At 49.6% G+C, this 20902-nt stretch overlaps 1 protein-coding gene across 1 annotated transcript in view; it reads left to right on the top strand.

The window, feature by feature from the left end:
- The window catches only part of DENND2A (DENN domain containing 2A), a 57608-nt gene extending 42766 nt beyond the window's left edge, over positions 1 to 14842 (top strand). The window contains 8 exon segments of the mRNA XM_032689027.1: positions 291 to 439; positions 8291 to 8468; positions 9293 to 9314; positions 9317 to 9333; positions 10665 to 10782; positions 11960 to 12199; positions 13243 to 13329; positions 14126 to 14842. Of these exon segments, the coding sequence (XP_032544918.1) occupies positions 291 to 439; positions 8291 to 8468; positions 9293 to 9314; positions 9317 to 9333; positions 10665 to 10782; positions 11960 to 12199; positions 13243 to 13329; positions 14126 to 14157 (843 nt within the window). The 3' untranslated portion in view covers positions 14158 to 14842.
- The last annotated feature ends 6060 nt before the right edge of the window (positions 14843 to 20902 follow it).

Below are 20902 nucleotides of genomic sequence, written 5' to 3'. Positions count from 1 at the left end.
ACACAAACTAGTTTTCCTCCTTATGAAGAGCTCCTTGTCCTCAGTTCAGTAGGGAGAACTTGTGGTTGATCTCGTGCTGTGCCTCTTGGAGTGGACTCTGGGTCGTCTTCATCTGGAAGAAGGATTTATGGGAGGTCTTTGGACAGACTGTGTTTGAGGACTTAACGCTGTGTGGTGTTTGCCAGCACAGATAGTGAGGCCTGTTAGCTGTGAAAATACCTGTTGGCTCCTTGCTTGCCAAGGCTGGGTGGGCAGCAAAAGCTCACTTGTGGTCTTTTTCTCCCCAACAGGTCATTGAGCTTCGGCGGCCTCTTGACTCCAGGCTTGAGCACGTTGATTTTGAGTCCTTGTTCACATCCCTCAGCGTGCGGCATCTGAGCAGAGTCTTTGCCTCCCTGCTGCTGGAAAGGAGGGTGATCTTTATCGCAGACAAGCTCAGGTACCCTCTTGCATTTCCTTAAAGAAAATGCTGCCAAGGAAGGGAGGCTGGGAAGACTGCAGTCAGTAATTGACCTCTCTGCTTTGTTCTTTTTCCTCTCTGCTCTTTTCCAACTTCGCCATGATGTGAGTAGGGCTGTTCTTCCTAGGAATGGGGAACTTAGGCCATGAACTATAATTTCATTTTTGCAGTTTGCAAAATGTGTGCTGCTTCTCATTCCCAAGGAGAACCAAATTCCACTTCCTCCAGACAGTTTCAGAGCAGATCCCAGTGCTAAGGAAGCAAAATCCCTCCTTTTGCTCCATGATGCTGCAGTGTTCCCTGCTGAGCTGTTGCTGGGAGTTCAAGGGATCAAGCCTTGGGCAGAGACAACTGTCCCTTCTGAGTTGCTCCCTAATGTCACAAAATCTTCTTAAATTTTCAGCTTGTATTTTAATATTGGTTTCTAAAGATGTTTTTCTTATGGGAGGTGAAAGCAAAGGATGCGATGAGGGGAAGTGAGGCGGAGGACTTCCCCCTTCTGTTTTGAATCCGCTCAGTTTGATTTTTTAAAAATTTATTTGTTTGCTCTCCTAAATTATGAAAATGGGTCCAGGTTTCTTTAAGATCTTGTGCAGCTGGTGGTTGGCAGCTCTCCAGCCCTTGAAGCACTTGAGGATTCAGGGAGGAAAGCTCGCCAAGGCTGGGGAAAGAAAAGCTGCCTGGATGAGTAATGACACTTAAGAGCACGCTCAGGTTTCAGGAGTGTACAATGCCCCTAAGCTGTCTGTTTTCACAACTTCCAGGCAGCAGCCTGCAGCTCTGGGACTGAGCACTGGGGCAAAGAATGGAGAGGCCCCTTCTACAGGAAAGTGAAGGGGAAAAATTCATTCTGCACAGATCCAGGGCTCTCTGTGGGCAGAGCTCAGGCAGTCACATCGCAGGAATAGGAAGGCTGGGGAGAGGGAAGCTGTAGCATCTAGAGAGCACTGGCTACTTGCAGGTTTTAGCAGCTGCCTTGGGTCAGAGAGGGGAAGATTTGCTTCTTTAGAATCACTGATACATTATATGCATAGAGGCTTAGTATTCTGGATGCTTAAGCCACACATTTCATGCAGAACATTCAGACTTGCATTGAAAATGAGAGAATTCATCCAAACGCTGTATTTTCATGTAACATATATGATTTATGTGAGAGTTTATGATCACAGGCTTTCAAATATTTTTCTCCTCCTCTGTAGGAAAAATTTTACATTCTGAGAAAATTTGTTAAGGACATAGATGACATTGTAATCTCAACATGAGGGCTGGGTGGTATGAGTAAACAGTAGGGAACTTCTGGGGTTTTTTTTAAGGCATCAGTTTAGAATGAACCTTTATTTACCAGATCTTTTCCTATCACATCTTTATATGATAGCACAACACCACGTGTGTAACACACATGGGGTGTGTTACAGAATATCTCCAATTGAAAGCATTTTGATGGGTTTTGATGGATTTTTTTCCCACCCCTGTATCTTTGTCAGTATATCCAGGGTCCTTAACAATGAGTCCACCTGCACAGGCCTGTAAAAGAAAGTGGGAGAGAGCTATAGAATCATTGTTTTTAGAATCTCTAATAATATCATAAACAGCTTTTTCTTCTGTGAAAAAAAGGAATTGTTGGGTTTAAAAGCTCGAGGGTCTATTAGACCACAGGGCTCAGATTCAAATATTTACCATAGATTTGCCAGCTCTCTATGACACTTTTAATATTTGATGTTTCTGAGAAGATCTTGCTCTGAGCAATTTCAGGAACATCTTTTTCTTTTCCTATAACAAAATATGAAGTTTTTCTGGCTCATTTTTGTGGAGCAAAAGCTTGGAAATTATCCCAAAGGACTGTAAAGGTGTGAAAAGCAGAAAACAAAGAAAATAAGCCTCAAAATTAAATAAACTATTGTGTTTTAATCCAGTTCAGTGACTTGAGTGGACTGGATTGGTGAGCCTTGGCTAAGATCAACAGTCTCTTCTACTCATTGGTGGACAGTTCATGTTTTAAAAGCTGTAGATACAGGATCTTCTGTCAAAATGATGCTTTTCCTGGGACAGGAACACATTGAACTCAATGAATATTAAGTAGTATTTACTTTAGGAGTGAAAATGCCAGTTTCAGAGGAAAAAAAAGAAACGCTTTTTGGAAATAGCTTACGAGAAGGAAAAAACGATAAAAGCAGCTGTTGAAAACTGCTCAGAGGTTAGGAATGCTAGAAATAATCCAGCTGAGATGGATTAACGGGAAGAGTGCAGGTGACATGGTGAAAGATGTGCAATAAATTACATTTATCATTCATCTTTGCAGTTCTTCATGTGGACACTATCAGTAACTATCTGTCTGTGTTTGTAAAGGTGTGTCTGGGTATGAGTGACACAGAAATGATGTATGAAATTTATTTACATCTTTTAATTGCTGTAAAATCAGTCTGTGGGAAAAGAAAGCTGAAAGGTCTCTTGCCAAATACTGCGTGAACTGTGAAATGTTTTCAAGCTGGGCCAAAAAATGCATCTAACAAGTGTACAGCAAGTGAAATATGTTGTCTTTTCCATCTTTAGAATGAGCACAGAGTGTTTAAAGACCTGTCAATCCACAGCTTGGCAGCGGAAAAGGAAAGAATTTGGTTTATTAGTTTTCGAGTGTGGGGGTGTCTCTCCTCCGTTGTTACGGAAACTGGAGTATACATAGCCTTGCAACCCAGGAGAATGACTTTGTGAAAACTGTGTTGGTCTGTGTAGTCTTCCCTAGCTTTTGTTCACTCCTGCACTGTAAACTTTAGTCCTGGGGCAGTTGAGGCCCTGGCACGGGTTGGATGCTGCAACACGAGAGCTGCTTTTGTTTCCAAGGGATGCTGCCTGGCATGCAGTTCCAGGCATTGTAGGCCAACCTTTTAGAAGGCATCTTCCAACCAAAAGTGTCCTGATGTCACAAGGTACCTAGAGCTGGGCAGTTTTTACTGGCCTGAGCGGGAGATCTGTGAGATTCACAAGGCTTTTTAAAACAGAAAAACTTGCACGGCCTTAAAATCAATGCCTCCTTTTTCCAGATCTCAAAAGCCTGTTGTGGATCTGATCAACTCTGTCTCTGCCAGAAACCACAGCTGTGTCAACAACACAAAGTGGTCATTGTTATCAAAGGCAGATCTGAAAGAATTAGAGTAGACACTTTAAATGTGGTCATCCCCAGCAAAAGGTAATTAATCATCAAGAAGAACCCTTTTCCATGTGCTGCAAAAACAAATCTGGGACTGCGAATCTCAACCTCGCAGATTTCTCCTTTTTGTACTGTGATTAGGGAGAAGAAGAAACCCAAGGATTAAGTTTTGATGTTGGATAATAGCATTGTTTCTTCAGATCATCTTAACACTTGCTTCTTCACCTGCACAAACCTGCCACGTTGGTGGGAGCCAGTGAGGGTCCCCACAGCTGGTGGAACTTGGCACCCTCCTCGTGGGATTTGCAGCAATGCTGCACGAAGTCATGGGACAATGCTTAGAAGCTCCTACGCCTGTTAAATGTTGTAAACCAGATCTGTAATCCATCATAAGTAAATCCAGATGTGACACAGTGTCAGAAATCCGAAGGTGTTTGTAAAATGAGTACTACTGTAGCAGAGCTTATTAAAAAAAAATAAAGAGAAAGGACTTATTCAAACCATCTTAAATTGCCAAATGCCAGCATATTTTGAGCAGTTTGGTTAGTGCAGGGACCACAGGGCTTCTTGGCATTAAACTACACAAGGCTGTTTGATTCAGTGGTGTTTTTCAGAAATCATGAAGTATCTTAAACCCAAAGAGGGATTCAGCTTTGGAGACTTTTTACTGTAGGTGCTTGCCTTTGGAGTGAGAAACTAGAAACCTTGTAGTCAGTCTGAAGTTTGGGAGGAAAGCAACCAAACTGAACAGCCATTGTCCTTCCTTAGAAGCTGTTGCAACTTGTCAAGGTGTCTTTTAGAGCAAGTCAAGCAAGTCTTGGAGCAACTTTTCCCAGAAGAGAAAGAAGGGTTTCTATGTAGTTGCAGCTGTTGTGTTCAGATTCTGTATTGGCCACCTGTGTTTAAGGTGGCTATCAAGAAACAGCAGCTTCATAGGATGCTCTGTGGTAGGTTTGTGATGGGATGCTGTGTGGTGGGAAGGCCTGTTGTTAGAGCAAACAAATGTCACAGGCTGCTGTGCTGTCATTGTTCTGACCAAAGGAGTGCTCAGCCGGAGAGATCTGCGTGTCAGTCGAAATCAGCCCTTTAGGGAGGGGTCTGAGGGTTCTTTGCGTACTTCAGTTCTTTTTAGCCTCTCTACTAGTGACATCTCTGTCTCAGCTCCAAGCAACATCAGACATGCAGCTCAACCATGTTCCCTGCAGAAGGCTGAATGAACCCATGAAAGTGTGCTCAGGATCTCGAAAGTGTACTTCAAAGACCTGCAGTATTTTTAAGATCACTGTTAAAACCAAAAGTCTTAAAAAGTGGTGTCTGTGTCCTGTTTGAACATCTGGCCCTGAATTCGTGTGGCCTGAGGATGGTGCATGGCACTCCTCAGAGCACACTGCAATCCCATTGCTGCTGGCTGAAGAGCACAGTCACACAGCTGGCATTAAAGGAATTTATCACACTGGTTCTTTTGCAAGGCTCAGCAGCCATGGTGTGAATCAGCAGTCTCTTAGTGTTTGTTGCAGTGCCATATGCAAGAGAAAGAGAGAGCTTAGGCTTGAGTCATTCCAGAAGACCAAGGTTCTTCTGGGCTCCTGGCAACCTGCAGCTCCCTGAGACTATCTGCAGAGCAAGTCTGACTGAATCACATGTGGAAGTGATACCTCAGTGTTACCTCCTCTGTGTCCATCTCTGAACTGCCTTCAAAGGAGCCTCACAGACCTCAACCCTATCAGTGTTGTTCTCTGCAAATGTCTTCCACAGTGAGAAGCGTTTCAGAGCAGAGATCACTAGGTCTCATCCTAGAGGGGATGAGTCATTCAGAGATGGAAGGGTGGAAGGGGAAGTTATCTTTACTTCCCACTGCCTGGTGTGTACAATTTCAGACTTACACAGCTCTGACTTCCACTAACTGGACCTCAGCCATCTTTCCTCCCACTCAATCTCTCACGTACCATGTGTACTCACTGGGACTTGAGAGCTGCGCTGAGGGAAGAACAAGCCACCATAAATAGAGCAGGAGACAGCATACCATAATACATCACCATACCATAAATAACCATGTGCTTCAGCTGCTCACTGTTCCTCTGTGGAGCTACCTGGAATCAGAGATGTTTTCCACTGGTTTTCAAATGCTGTCTATACAGTCAGTTCCCACTTTTAGTCAGGAAAATTAGGAAAAAGGAAAGGAAATTTAGAATAAAAAGGATATACCTTCAAAATCGAGGATTTGTGACAATGATAAAACTTCTTATACTTCCACATTCAACCTCTCCTCAAAGAAGAGGAATGGTGAGTGGTGGTAATGCCACACTGCTGTGCATAAGTGATGAAAGCTTTCACTGTGCTGCTGCTGCTATTACTGGAGCTATTATCAGTCAGCAATTGAGGAGTGGAAAATACGTTCTGCAGTAATAGAGGGGAAGAGAAACTCCTGATTTTATATGTGCTAACATGACCTGAAATGTGTTAGTATATGAATAGTGCAGCCTTGAAGGAGATGGTTTTTAAGGGATCTCATTAACTTGGAGTGCACCTCTAAGATAGCACATTCAATTTTGTTGTGGTTTCTTTCAAGATTAGCTTGTATGAAAGATACAACAAAAATCAGCCACTGATATTATTCCCACATTTTTTCTCGGTGAGTTTTTTGTGTTTGTTTTTTTGTAAATGTTTCTGTTTCTTACTAGCTCTGTGTTTTCTTATTATTTTCATTTTGCTTCTCTCAGATCCATTATCTACCTTGCATGTGAGCTTGCTTATGAGAGCTTGCTGATGAGGGCAGGCACAGCTTGAGAGCAGTGACACAGAGGCAGCCTGCAGGAATGAATGCAGAGAAGGGAGGGGAATACTCTCAGACCTTCCTAAACAAGGATGGGGAACTGAGAGGATTTTTTTCCCATATAAAGGCTTAAAGCTACCTGTCTATGACACAGCCTTTGAAAGGTCTTCCTCTGTTTTTATAGAGAATCCCCTTAACAAAAGACAAGCCTTTGGGAGTGCAGGGAGAGGAAACTGTCTCTGTTTTGGGAAGAGACTTTCTCAGTGCACACATCCCAGCTGTCTTTCCCGGATGCCAGTTCCCTACCTGTTGCAGTCCTACATAAAATTCTCACTTTAAGCAGATTCCAGCCTCCCCCTTGGGATCTCCCTGTCTCCAAAAAGTGTCACGTGTTTATTTATGTTTGCTGCCTGATTGCTTCATACTGTCACACTGATGTCCTGGCAACTACAGTTGTGTTCTGCTAAACTGAGCTTACCTGATGAAAGCCAGCCAGGTGTCCCCCAGCCACACCACTCCGCTCCGTGTGCCTTAGCAATACAGCACAAGGATGCACATCCACCAAATTGGCTGGAGTGAGGTGGGGAGGGAAAACAGGCTTCCTTTGTCAGAGCAAGCTCAAGTCCACACCCATCAAACCCTTTCCTTCTCAAGTCAGCAATAAGCTGCCAGATCCAGGTTGCTGGATGTAAATTCTCCTATGGAGTCTAACAGGAGCCAGCTGGGCATCCTTCCTCATCAACGTGACTCCTCCTGGCTGCACCAGTCTCCCTCCCCTCCTCCAGCCTGTTCAGACCTGGATGTGAATAAAACAAAGTGACATTGCATACAGGATTTATAGCAGCAAGCCTTCCCCCTCTTTTGATGCATAAAAATGCTTACAGACCCAGAAGAGATGAGCAACTGGTGCCCTGTGGTGAGCTCTGCTGTGTCTGACTGGAGACCCTGCCCGTCTCCTGCCAAAGAGCTGATGGGGTTTCCGGACAGTCCCTCTTGTCAGCAAAGGCACTTAGAGCCAGGCCGCTGGTGGCATTTGAAGGGGCAAGAAGGAAGGCTGCAGTGCCATGAGCCATGGGCTGGCTGTGTGCTCCCCTCATGGGATTTCACTCTCTCAAGGTTCTGGGTAGCCTTGGCAGGTTCCACAGGCTGCAGGGTGCCTGGATAGCCTTGGCTGGAGACCACTGCCTTCCTCCTTCCCTCACGCTCTGGCGTATGATTGGGACCAATAGAAGAGTGTACTTTGGCATGCCATTACTCCTGCTAAGGGTTGCCCAAAGGCAAGGCATATGTGCTGCACAGGTAGCCAGTCAAGGAGCAGGAGTGGGCCAAGGCTGGAATGACTTGCAGGAACACCTGAGGACCTTGGTGCTCAGGTGCTTTGTCAGGGGGTCCCAGCAGGTTGTCCAGCTGCACTGATCTGCCCAAAAGTACAGCCAGCAGGTAAGTGGGCCAGCACAGCCCAGCAGACAGTTGCTGTGGTGGTGGTGGAGCTGCCTTCTGCCCCCCACAGCTGTGTGCTGTCTGTGCTGGGCAGTGTAGCCCCTGTGCATTCAGAGCTGTGGCTTTCCTATGGGAACAGCCACAGAGGTATGCTGTGGGAGAATCAACTCATTTCTCTAAGGAAAGGCAGTGGCATAAAAGATGCCATGTCTGTCTGATATTTCACATCAGGGCACTGGAGTAGCAGATCTCTCATTCAGTGGGACCCATCTCTTGTCACATGTGCATGGGCTGAGATGATCTTTTGGAATTCATTGCTTTTGAAGCTGAAAAATGGGGTCAGAAATCTGGGAAAGGCCGTAGTAATTTGAGAGATCAATCAGGGAACAGTCGAAAGAGCCCTGATTTCTAGGAAGCACCACTTATTCCCTGACTGACTAGCCAATGTCTTTGACTGTGTTTTACCTTCCAGCACACTCTCCAAGTGTTGCCACGCCACAGTGGCCCTACTGTACCCCTTCACCTGGCAGCACACCTACATCCCTGTGCTGCCGCCTTCCATGATCGACATCGTGTGCTCGCCCACCCCCTTCCTCATCGGCCTGCTCTCCAGCTCCCTGCCCCGCCTGAAGGAGCTGCCAGTGGAGGAGGTGAGCCATGCATCCACACTGTGGCCTTACTCTAGGTTGCTTCCAGTGGACTGAGTTGTTTTCTGCCCCAGAAAAGCTGGGAGAGCCTGCCTTGGCAGCTGGCAGCAGGAGGGAGCCGAGCTCTTGAGCTCTCGTTCTCTGGCTACTGTGAGCATGGGGGGAGGGAGGAAGTGGACAGTCCCCTGGGGAAGCAAAGGTCTGTGCTCTGCCTTGTCCACAGCTTGGGAAGGCGGGGGGCTGGGATCTCCCACCGTGGGGCTGCTGTGGTTAGGAGATGACTTTATTAAAGCTTCTATTGGTTTCTGCATAGTGCTGTCCAGGGGCTATGTGCAAAGTCTGCTAGACTTGAACTGTGATTGCTGTAGACTGGCCAGGATAGCTGCCCTTCTGGTTAACACAGGTGCCTAATGCAAGCAATAAATAATTAAGATTTGGATTTGTGGTGCACAAGAGGGAATGCAGCAAGGCTGAACATGGTCAGGGAGGCATTTCCTTCCCTGCACAACCAGGAGACAGCAGTGCAGCACACTGGGAGAAAAGATAAAGTTCTAACCATGATGTGGTGATAAACAGTGGTGGGCCAGGCTTTGGATCACAGCTTCCTGCTGTCCAAGCTGCTTTGCAGTTTGCAGCAATGTCATCAGAAAGCCACAACAAGGGCTCCGCTCCTGGCTCACCCCGAGTACCTCCACCAGCTGTGGTGGTGGGTAGGAGGAGCAGGGGCAGGGCTAAAGCATTTCCTCTAGAGCAATTACAGATTAAGATAAACTCTTGATGATAGAAATAATTACTTCCCCCTTTTATTCTTCCTCTTTTGTTCTTAGGTCCTTGTTGTTGACCTGGTAAATACCGGTTTCTGAGACAGGTGAGCAGAGCTATTTTGTATCCTTCACCTTCTCTCCCCTTTTTCCATCATACCTTGCCTCCATCTGTGTTTGCTGACCTACCCTTCTGGATGGATTGCTTTCTCCCCACTCAGGGAGAAAAAATCCCACTGAGGCAGGATTTGTGGTTGGCAGTGTTAGAGGGGTTGCTGTGTATGTATGTAATACCAGCATCCCAAACCACAGCTGTTGAGGACTGAATCATTGTGAATTATCTCTGTCTCTAGGGGTTTTTTTCAAAGAGGAGAAATAGTGGCACTTGAGCACTGTAGTTCTTTAAGTGTCTCCTGTAAGGTGGAGGGCACAGCTGGAAAGCCTTGGCTCAGCACTGTCTGCTGGGGAGCAGCATGGGCTCTTCCAACCTGTGTCTGTCAGTCCATCTCCTATCACATACTCTGCCTGGCATGGGAAGGGAGCCTGGATGATTTCTTGAAATCCTTTCTGCCCAAGGAGCTTGTGGTTCCTTACTCTGGTCTTGCACTGGATGGATCATAAGCTGGTACATGGGAGCCTGTATGTTGCTCTGGCAGTGAGATTGCCTGCTGATTTTTACTTCCCTTTGTTGTGGAGAGGAGGAGCGGGAAGGGGAGGTGGAAGGGGAAGAGTACAAATGAGCAAATATGCTCCTGGCCAGGAAGCTATTTTTTCCCAGAGCTTCTTGGCAGATCGCTGAGCAGTGCTGGCAGAATCAGTGTCTGCTGTGCCTCAGCTCCCATGGGTAGAATGGGATGAGTGCTCCTCCTGCTGCAGAGAGCAGCGTGTGGGTGAAGGCCGCTCTTTTGTCACAGTTCTTGCTTGCCAGCTGCCTCAGCTGCAGGGATGTGCTTTACCTTGCACCTCTCTTTTGGAGGTTTAAGCTAAATCATGCTGTCTCAGCCAGGGCTGGTAGGAGTTCATGCACAGTCACTGGCAGTTCCTTGGCTCTCTGGGAACTCGTTATGCCTCCATAAGATGATTGGTGCCTGAGCAGAGCCAAGCAGGGGGCTCTACTCACCTGGCCACACACCAGCATTGTTCAGATATGTCCTCTTTGTGGTGGGGTGAGTGCTCGTGGACAGATGGTGCAGCGATGGGTGTCTCGGGTCAGACACCTGAAATTCCTCCAGAATAGGGGAATATTTAAGAAAAGATCCCCTCTTTCTCCTTCCTCTTGTGCTTCTTGCACTGGGAGGTGCTGGGAACACACAAGCATATTACTCCTTCTCCCTCTTCTCGGGGTTCATTTTTAGTGCTCCCCCTGCCGTGCTGGGGGCAGTGTAGGAGCTGTTTATGTCCTGGCCTCAGTCCCTGAGGAGGTGGCTCTGTCTTACAGATGGAAGATGAGGACTCCATCCTGCCCCGCAAGCTGCAGGCCGCCCTAGAACACATTTTGGAGCAGAGGAATGAGCTGGCGAGCGACAAGGAGGAGGGCCCTGTCAATGGCAAGCAGGGTAAAGCACAGTGCCTTACAGCTTAAAACCATGTCTTTTCCTGCCCCTTTTTCTTCTGTTGCTTCTCAGAGGAGAACTAGGCGTGTATTAAATTTAACACCACAAATATTAGAGGTAGGTCAGGATTTTGGTTAAGCTATGTTAAATATTTCATTGCACAGGGGGCAGTTCTCTGTGTTAGGAGCAACAGTACTTATCCCTTCCCAGCTTCCCCTTCTGTCTGTCCTTCCCTTACAGTTCCTGTACACCTGTACTTCTTTCAGGGAGGGTTCCATAGGCTTCTCTCTGCTGCTGGCCAGTGAGTGATGCAGGCTCCTCTGGGGACAGTCCATCCACAGAGCTGCAGACTCGGAGATGACCATGTGGCTCACAGGCAACTGGGCTGAGGCAGCTCTCTTGGGGCAGCTATGGGCACCTCCTGGTTGCAGGGGAGCCTGAAGAATGGCTGGGTTTGGCTGAGATAGAGTTAGTTTTCTCCACAGTAGCTAGTACAGGGTTGTGTTTTGGATTTGTGTTGGAAACAGGGTTGATAACTCAGGGATGTTTTAGCTATTGCTGAGCAGAGCTTGCGCTGAGTCAAAGCCTTTTCTGGCAGTGAGTGGGCTGGGGGTGCACAAGAAGTTGGGAGGGGATACAGCCAGGACAGCTGACTCCAAAGGGACATTCCATCTGGAGTGATGTTCGTGGAGTCATGCTTAACATAAAGCTGGGGGAAGAAGGAGGAAGTGGGGGGACATTCAGAGATAGGGGGTTTTGTCTTCCCAAGGCACCGTTACGTGTGCCGGAGCCCTGCTTTCCTGGGGATGGCTGAACACCTGCCTGCCCATGGGAACTGGTGAATAAATTAATTATTTTGCCTTGCTTGCATGCACAGTTTTAGCTTTATCCGTTAAATTGTCTTTATCTTGGCCCATGAGTTTTCTCACTTTTACTCTTCTGATTCTCTCTCCCATCCCACCAAGGAGGTGTGAGCACCCAGACAAAGCTTGGTGACTTTCAAAGTAGGTAGCAATTTGGTCTGCTTCTGTGGCAAGCACTTTCTAGAATGCTGTCTCTCATGAGCAGCTTTTCCTGCTCAGGTTGAGTCTGAAAAAAGCCAGGGAATTTTTACCCAGGGATTTTTCTAGCAAATCCTCACAGCACTATCCTCACCACTGCCTCTTTATTTTCTCCTTAGAGACCAGCCCTTTGAATGAGGTGGTGTCTGAGGCCTTTGTCCGTTTCTTTGTGGAAATTGTGGGCCACTATTCCCTTTTCCTGACCCCTACGGAGCGAGAGGAGCGGACCCTGCAGCGTGAGGCTTTCCGCAAGTCTGTCTCTTCCAAGAGCCTCCGACGCTTCCTGGAGGTCTTCATGGAGACACAGATGTTTGGGGGCTTCATTCAGGAGCGGGAGCTGCGGAAGCAGGGGGTCAGAGGTGAGCAGCTTGGACTGGGCTCTGCTGCTGTGGAAACTGCTCTGCTCCTGTGAGAGCCGGGAGATGCTCCATCAGCCGCCAGCTCCATCCCCAGCACCATGGCTGGAGGCTGCAGTATCTGCAGGAACACCGTGAGGGAGGTGGTAGGGAAGCACTAGCACAGGCTGATGGTTTGTTTCTGACACCTTTTTGTGACCTTCACAAGCCCTTGGAGATTCCTTGTCTCCATTTCCTTATCTTCCCAAAGCAGGGAGCATTGCCTCACAGGAGTGTGGTGAGACACGTGCACAACTACTGGAGAATGGGGGCACTTTGTGCCTGATCTTGGTATTTCTTGTTGAGATTGGGGTTATAGTCACCCTTATCCCTGCAGTATCATCCACTTGTGTGCTTCTTCTGTTCCACATTAAATTCCCATCAGGACTGTCACACAAGGGGTATACTACTGGAATGATGTTTATTCTTGCAGTCCCTCATGTCCCCTTCCTGTGTCTAGAGGAAGAATGGGCCAGTTATGGTTCTTTTGGCTAGTAGAAGATACTAGTAGAAGATGCTCATGTCCTTCCCAGAGCTGCTTCTGTTGTTTCACTGCTGTTATCCCACAGTCCCAAGGACCCTACTGGCAGGTGAAGTTTCTTATCCCTGCTGCTGCTCAGTGCTGGCTTACAGCTTCCTCCCAAGCACCAGTAAGCAGGGGACACTTGAATAGGTGGCTGAGTAAAAGAGGTTTTGCAGTGTGGTAAATGCTGCATGACAATTCCCCAGATGATCTCAGTCTCTGGACTTAGCTGTGTTCATAGCAGAATGAACAGAGTTTTTGTCTCTCCCTGAGCAAGGAACAGAAGCTCAGTCAGCCTTGCAGTGGGGAGGGAGGGGGCAGACCAAAGTTTCTGTCCCAGATCTGGGCTCAGCTGGTGGAGGAGGTGGGGTGAGTTGTTCCCTGTTGTTTGGAATAGTGTGTGGGTAAACACACTTCAGATGGGCATTCTTGCTTGATTTATAGGGACGCAAAATAGAAGTTGTTGACTTATTTCTTTCTGCAGGTCTGTTTGAGGTACGGGCTCAGGAGTACCTGGAAACACTTCCCAGCGGGGAGCAGAGTGGAGTCAATAGGTTCCTGAAAGGCCTAGGTAAGGAACCAGCAAAACCCTTGGCTTCTCAGGAGGGTTGGGCTTCTTGCTGCCTTCAGGGTGGGCAGTAGAGAAGGTGCCCAAGGGTGGCAGGGCTGTCCTAGTGACTGTGTGTGGCATCCTGCAGAGCAGTGCTCTGAGCCATGAGTGATCAGTGTCTTCTAAAGGAAACAGCTGGGTCTGAGGTGGCAATGGAGCAACCAGTGACTTGGGGGTGGTGGATGCATGTCCTGGTGGGGGAAGTGACACAGTCTTCATTGCCTTTGGGTTCACCCTTAGGGATCAGCAGTGGGAATCGCCCAGGAGTATTCTAAGATTGAATCTATTTTCCACTGTGAGAGTAACTAGACAAGAGCTCCAGACGCCAGAGTTCAGAAGTCCTTGATGATTCATTGGACACTGTGGCTAAGAGAGTTTGATCATGTGTTCAGGTGGCATCCCTGGCCATTCTTGACCACTTAGGAACAGCAGTGCCTGAGGGGCTGGAGTGCCCTGCCTCCATACAGGCTCTGGTCCAGTGAGCTTAGTCATTTGTTCACTTTCCAGGACTGCTGGGCAAAGGGGCTCTGGAGGGTGTGCCTGGGGGTTTGCAGGGTCCAAGTCTGTAGCACTGCTCCCAGGGGATGGGCAGAGCTCTGCAGGCACCTGCTTCCAGCTTTGCAGAGCAGCTGGCTCTGGACAAGGACCCAGGGCTGGCTGCAGGGCCAGTTCTCTGCACGGGGTGGAGGTGGTGAGGAATGACACTTGTTTTGCCTGTCACTGTGGGGAGTCCATTTTCCTTTCTCTGTCTCTCCAGGCAGCAAAATGAAATTCCTCCACAAAAAGTAGGAGTGAAGCACATCCTCGTTCCACAGAAGAGAACAGCTTTACCATTTAACAGCAATAAATCAGACTTATCAAACATTCCCATTCAGCCTGCTCCCAGGAGCCAACAGCCTTGGGCAAGCTGACCCAGCTGGGCCGCACTCGCACGGACATGTGGTGCTGCAGGAAGGTTGGATGGCTGTGGGGCTGCCGGGACAGGCTTCTGGATATCTACAGTACCATGCACTGGACCAAGCACTCTCTCTGAACTCTGCACTAGCACGTTGCAGGCATCCCAGCAGATTGGATCTCTTAGCTAGTCAATTCTTTGGGTTTTGTTGTATTTTTCTATTTATATTGAGGTTAGAACAATTATTAACCAATGACTCTTGCCCTGCCTCCTCTCTGCCTGGTGCTGCAGGAGGCCGAAGCGGGACTTTCACGGGACTGAGCAGGCAAAGCTCAGGCATGGAGGGGAAGAACAGAGATGTATGGAAGTAGGTCCCTGCAAAGCAAGGACACCGAGGGCTGCAGGGGTGATGTGGACTGACCAGGAGGAGCTTCCAAGCAAGGGAGAAGGGTGAGGGGGAACCACTAAACCTACTGAGGACTTGATGGGCCGGCCAGCTCCCTGGGTGGCTGTACCAGGGGTCTGGCCCAAGGAGGGGTCTTCCTTATGCAGTGTAATTAAAGCGAGTGGTGTAAAAGGTGTGCGGATCCATCATGTTTGGGGGGAAAGGGGTGAGCTGTGTCTTCCTACCAGCCCACTTGGAACTGGCCATGAGCCAGAGAGGACATTTAGCAGCTGAACTCTCAACTTGGCCAAGCCCTCAGCTTCTCTGTGAGTCTCAGAGGCTGGGTGGCCTCGTTCCCTCTCCTGGCCGCTTGCAGGAAGAGTCCAAGATGGAGCTCACCTGCAGGATCTTGCCTTGGAGACCCACTTCCCGAAGGTCAGAGGGACTCTCTTCTCACATTTTGGGTGTTGCTGCTGGGAAGCACAGTAGGAAACATGCAGGGCAGAGTGCCTGCTGCTGCCTTCTGTGCTCCTGGTTTGGGAGGAGGTAGGGTCTCCTGCTTGCCTCTCCTCTGTTGTTTTTGGTGGGGAGGAGTGGTGGGAGGCTCATGGAAGTTGAGGTGGTGTGAGGTCTTTTTTCCAGTGAAATCTGTTACATTTCCACTGCTTATGAGAGCAGTCGATTATCTGGAGCATCCTTGAGTCTCCTCTGCTCTTTGGAGGACAGTCTTTCCCAGCTGCCTGGGGGTTGCAGGGTGAAAGCCACATGCAGATACCTTTGCCATGGGCAGCTGTGCTACACTGGGCTGTCCAGGGCTCCAAGAAGTTTTGAAAGTGGTCCACATGCCCCTGTGGTCAGTGGGCTTTTCCAGGTAAGAGGACCTTGTTGACCAGCAACAGGGTTCAGAGGAGCTCACCCCTGCTCTGTACCATACCAGTGCTGCTCTGTGAATCTTTTGAAGCCTGCATTTACAGAGTTTCCTACAGCAGCCTCCTCTTCCTGTGTGGTGCTCAAGGACAGAAGTGGGCAGTAATGGGTGGTGGCAGACGTGGGCAACTGGGTGGGTGGAGGGGTGAGCTCTGGGAGAGACGGTGCTTCACTGGCTCGCAGTGCAATGAGGCTTGTTCTGACTGTGACATGTGCCACTCTCTGGGGACCAAACTGGCTGGGCAAATGGCTCTGGGTGGCCCTGCTTCAGCAGGTGGATGGCCCAGGTGACCCCCAGAGGTCCCTTACCACCTCAGCCTCTCTGTGGTTCTGTGGTGAGCACTGAAAATGCCAAACAGCTGTAGTGCCACACTGGGCAGGAGGCAGGTCAGCCGCATCTGCAGCTCTGTACCCCCCAAATTTTGTGCAGGGACAGATGAACCAACAATAGAGGGGCTCAGAGAAGCCAGCAGCATTTACTCCCCACTTCTCCCCAAGATTAGGCTTCTGCAGGGGAGAGTGTGGGGGCTGCCCCTCAGGTGTGCTGAGCAAAGTTGGCACTACTTCAAGCCTAGTTTGTCACAGGAGGCGGTGGTGGCCCACCAAAGGGAACTGCAATGGGATTCAAGGTGAATCAAATGCTGTGCTTTGGTTTTTAATAGTAGCACAGTGAGGTTTTGCAAAGCTGGGATGCTATCACACATGCAAAGGTGGCCAGGATGCCTGCAAAGCTCTGAGATGCTAAATAAAGCTGATCTGTGGCTCAGCTCCAGCCTTCAGAAGCAGGTCTCCTACACAGTCCTGCAGTGCCAAGCCTGCTCCTGGGGACTCCGCATTTCCCTTCTCAAGTGATGTTTTCAACAGTGAGACTTGGCCTTCCTTGGCAGGAGCTGTGGTAAGGAACTGGGAGGGATGCCCCGTGCTTGGCTCAGCTTGAACTTTTGTGTGAGCATGCTGAGATACTGGCAGCTTTTACTGCAATATCCTAATATCTTAAATTAAAGAGGGTTGTGAAAAAGCCCCTTTTGCCTCATTTGGGGGCTTCAAGGGGGCTCTACCAGCACAGCGCTCTGTGACCACTCAGTGCTTTTATTGGCAACTCTCAGGCAAGTGGGAATCAAGCCTGCATAGTGTACAAAATCCAAGGGGGGGGTTAAAAAGCAGCAGCATGAGAAGTACAATGAAAGAAACATTTACAACTGTGTCATTAAGGATTTAAAGGGAAACTCAGACAGAAAGTATTGATCTCCAGCTGCAGGACAACCTCTTCAGCTTTATTTCAGGCTGTGTTGCTCCGAGATCAGCTTGTCTTTAAGGGCTCTGGATGCTTTGGAGGAACCCACCTGTAAAGAAAAACCATAAGACCATCTGTGCTAGATCTGACCATGGGCCCGTGTGTCCTCCTGTGGAGGCTGCCAACAGCAGGTGGCCAGAGAAGACTGTGAACAGAGCACACATATGCTGGGTATGCCCTATATACTATATATAACACACACACACCTGTACTATACATACCCAAAACCTTAAACTTGCCTACTGTACACCCCACAAGCAGGGGTTTCCTGTAGTAGAGCTGGTGTCTCTGTGTTAGTATCCTTGGGTGAGTTTCTGTTCCATGACGTTATGTATGTGGGTGCAGACAAATGTGCTGAGGCAAGAGGCCAATCTGGGGGCAGTATGGATTTGCAAAAGGATACGGACCAGGATACTGGTTAAACATTAAAAGCTATGATCTCTGCTCCCTGACAGTTCCTGGCTAATTCAGCAGCTCTAACATACCAACACAAGCAGCTCTGCAGGGCCTGTGATTCACAGGACTGCACTTGCTGACTCCCAAGCTGCTACCTAAACCCGGAGTCCTGTACCCCTCCTTGGTTTTCCAGCATGGGCTGCTGCCAACCTGCAGGAGCTCAAGGTACCCATCAAATCCCAGCCCTCCCAAAAATTTATGGAATTGTCCCATCTACCATGCAGTAGGTGGTGGCCAGTGCCAGCAGGACAGACAGAGAGCCCTGTGCAGTCAAGAGACCAGACCCAGCCCTGCACAGAGCAGTCAGATTTGGGTTTGGAGAGGTGCAGCCAAAGAGCTGTGCTTGTGCTTGGCTGTGTGTTGGTATCCCTGGTGCCAGTTGCCCAGGAGGTTACAACTCACCTCTCTGCCTGGAGACGGCTTTCAGGTTGCAGGTGCCAGCAGGCAGCTTGCAGGTGTAGAGCCCCAGGCAGCCACCACAGTCAGAGGGCTTCTGGCAGGGCCGGGACTGGATGATATGGCAGGAGTGCTGCAGAGAGAGGGAAAGTGGTGGCTGCAGTGCCAGTGTCCAGCTGTGCCCAGCACCCAGACAAGGACCCCCTCCCAGTCCCAGCTGTGTCATCACTGTGCTCACGCTGCCAAGAGCCCTGGCCTCAGGGAGCCTGTGCTGTTCACAGGCTCGAAGGGACACTTTCTGTGCAGGCTTGGGCTGCCTGACAAGCAGCCTCTTGCAAAGTCAGAAGGTTTCCTTTGGGGGTGCACATGCCCCACAGCTGGTTAGTCAGTTGTTTTGGGTGATGTGAACTGCTCAGTCCTGGAACCGTGATTGCCAGAGTCTATCAGCTCTGTCACACTCAAGCTGACAGCAGTGCGATGCCTGGGAGTGGGAAGAGCTCAGAAGAGCCTCTTCATTTCCCCCAGAAGGGCAGGGCAGAGAAGCTCCCATTAGAAAAAAAAGCAAAGTTGCAGAAGATTATTTGATAGAACGGGATGAGTGTTTGGTTTTCATTTAAAATGGTAAATCCTGCAGTAGCAGGACAAATAGCTCACCAGGCTATAGAGCAGCCGCTTCATATAAGGAGCTGGAGAAGCTGGGACCTGAGGAAGTGGTTCCAGGGGCAGTTCATTACTGCTTTTGGCAGAAAGCACACTCAGCAGCTTTGTGGCCACCACAAACATACACCAGTGCCTCTGCTCTTTTGCTTCTGTGTCACCTGCCCCAGCTGGGTGGCACCTGGCACAGCATCACACAGCACTTCTTGATTAAGGCAAGGTCTACTTGTGTGTCACCAAAAGTTGGTTTGGGTTTGATAACGGAGCAGTTGGTTATTTGCTGTGCTGAGCCCACGGAGCAGGTTTCCCACGGGCAGAGGAGGTCTGTGCATCAGGGCACAGTGCCCCCGTTGCAGAGCTCAGAGAGCTTTGTGGTAGTGCTTCTGGGGGGGTAAACATGAGACTTTGGGGGCTGGGGAACATTGCAGGGGCTGGGGCTGGAGCAGGACTGTCCCTGCAGCTCTGAGGACAACACATGGTGCTGCAGCCAGCCTTGCACTCCTCTCCTGCTCTGCTGACCACCTGCGTGCACAGCCATCAGCTCTGCTCTAAGCCTTGACAGGTACTAGCTGAGGCTTTAGGGGTGTCACTGCCCACCTCCCTCATCAGCACCACAAGCCACACACTGTGCTGTGAGGCCATGTTGTGACTGGCACCTTTACATGCAGCTTATGAGGAATGGCCTGAAAGCACCTTTGTACCTGATGTTTGTAGGGCCATGGCATGCTTGGCACCCGCTCCTGCTGCCCTCAGTCCTGCCTGATCCTGACTGGTACCTCCACTCACCCCCAGCCACCCTGTAAACCCCCCACACAGACCCTCGTACTCGCGGGCCAAGGACAGGTTGTGCTTACCGTGTCACTGTTGAACTTCCCGTAGTCCTTCAGGTGCAGGCTCAGCCTCGGGGTCCTGCTGCGGGAGGGCTGCAGTGGGAGCCTCCAGGGCTTTCTGGCAGGGACCTGAACCCCACTGCCCAGCTGGGGTTTGGCCATGATCTTGCTGGGGGACCTGGAGCTGGGGTGTGCCTCTCCCATCGCTTTCCACGCACTGGCTGGGGGGTGGCTCCCCTGTGAGCCCTGCCCAGGCAGCTTGTCCCCTCCATCTCCAGGTGGCCAAGTGTCTTCTCCAGGGCCCTCAGCTCCTGGCTGCCTCTTGGGGTTGCTGGCCTGGCGCCTCAGTGCCCCAGATAGTGCTGGGGCTGAGCAGAGCAGCACCAGGAGGAGCGCAGCAAATGTTAGTGCCTGGACATTCATCCTCAGGGCCTGCCTTTGCTCAGGGTCCTCCTGCCTGGACAAGGCTGTTGGAGGCTGGAGCAGAGGTGGAAGCTGTTTTCCCCCCGACTCTGGATCCAACTGAAGTCATTTTTATACAGCAGGGACATACCTTGGGGGCACAGCCCTTTTCCCCCGCCCCTGCTGTGTCCCACCTCCCTGCTTACGAACAAACCCAGCTGCTTGCATGGGCCCCAGTCCCCCTCCCTTGTGTTCCCAAACACCCCAGCACCCTCCTGCCATGGCCACCCTGTCCAGTGCCAGGTACACACATGGGTGTGTGGCATCTCCCATTTCGGAGCACAGAATCTTTTAGCTAAACCACAGTTGTAAGCAAGGTTTAGTAAAGGCGAGGCTGCTGGCAATGTTTGTGTGTCTGAAGGAAAGGCAGCAGGCTCAGAAGTAAGGAGTTGGTATGGGCCTGGTGAAAGTGGTCTTGGCTGGAGGAAGGATACCCAGTTAATGCCTCTGTCCATTGCATTCTTAAATAGTAGAGCCCACCCAAGAGAGAGGTGTTAGAGCTGCCCTGACCAAGCTTTGGTTGGCTTTGTGCTGTGTCAGGCACCTGGGTCTGCTCCTCAAGCAAGAGTTCTCACTATGGGTTGTCTCTATATGAAATGGAGGGTGAGTCTGTACTCCAGACTTACTAGCTGTTCAAGAACCAGCCAGCACCAAGACCCAACTCTACTAGAAATTAGTTTTAATGAGTTTCAGTGTTCACTAACCTGTTGGTGCCCACAGCTGCATCCCATGCACATCACATACCGAGAGAGTAGATGACTTTTTCTCATTGCTTCCATGAGAGATGCCCTTGCTCCCTCTGCTCTCTTTTGCTTCAAACTTGACACTCCAGATTAAAGAAGGAAGGAAGCCCCAAGTTCAGAGGAAGGCATGTGGAACAAGGGTCTGTCATCTTTTAAAGGCCACCAGCTGCTCCCTGGTTACCCCTCTTAGCTTAGTCTTGCCTACTTTTTCCAGGGGCATTGGACTTCAGAGCAAGAAAGTGTGGCTGGCTGGCTGGCTGAGGAAGACTGATGAGGTTATCCTACAATGTCATGATCCTGCCAGCTGCACCTTGCCACAGGTTGTGGTCCACGGAACCTCTTGGATAGAAAGGATGTTGCCGGTGGGCCCAGCTGAAGAGACATGGTCCTGAAGATCTAGAGTCAATGACTGAGGAGCTACCATGATAATGGGCAACAGTGACACAAGGTGGAGGAAGAATAAATTCCCTCAATAGACAATCTAGAAGG

Source organism: Chiroxiphia lanceolata, chromosome 5 (genome assembly GCF_009829145.1).
Source record: "Chiroxiphia lanceolata isolate bChiLan1 chromosome 5, bChiLan1.pri, whole genome shotgun sequence".
Classification (NCBI taxonomy): Eukaryota; Metazoa; Chordata; class Aves; order Passeriformes; family Pipridae; genus Chiroxiphia; species Chiroxiphia lanceolata.
The sequence above is the reverse complement of the archived record's forward strand: the minus strand, read 5'-3'. Positions and strand labels throughout refer to the sequence as shown.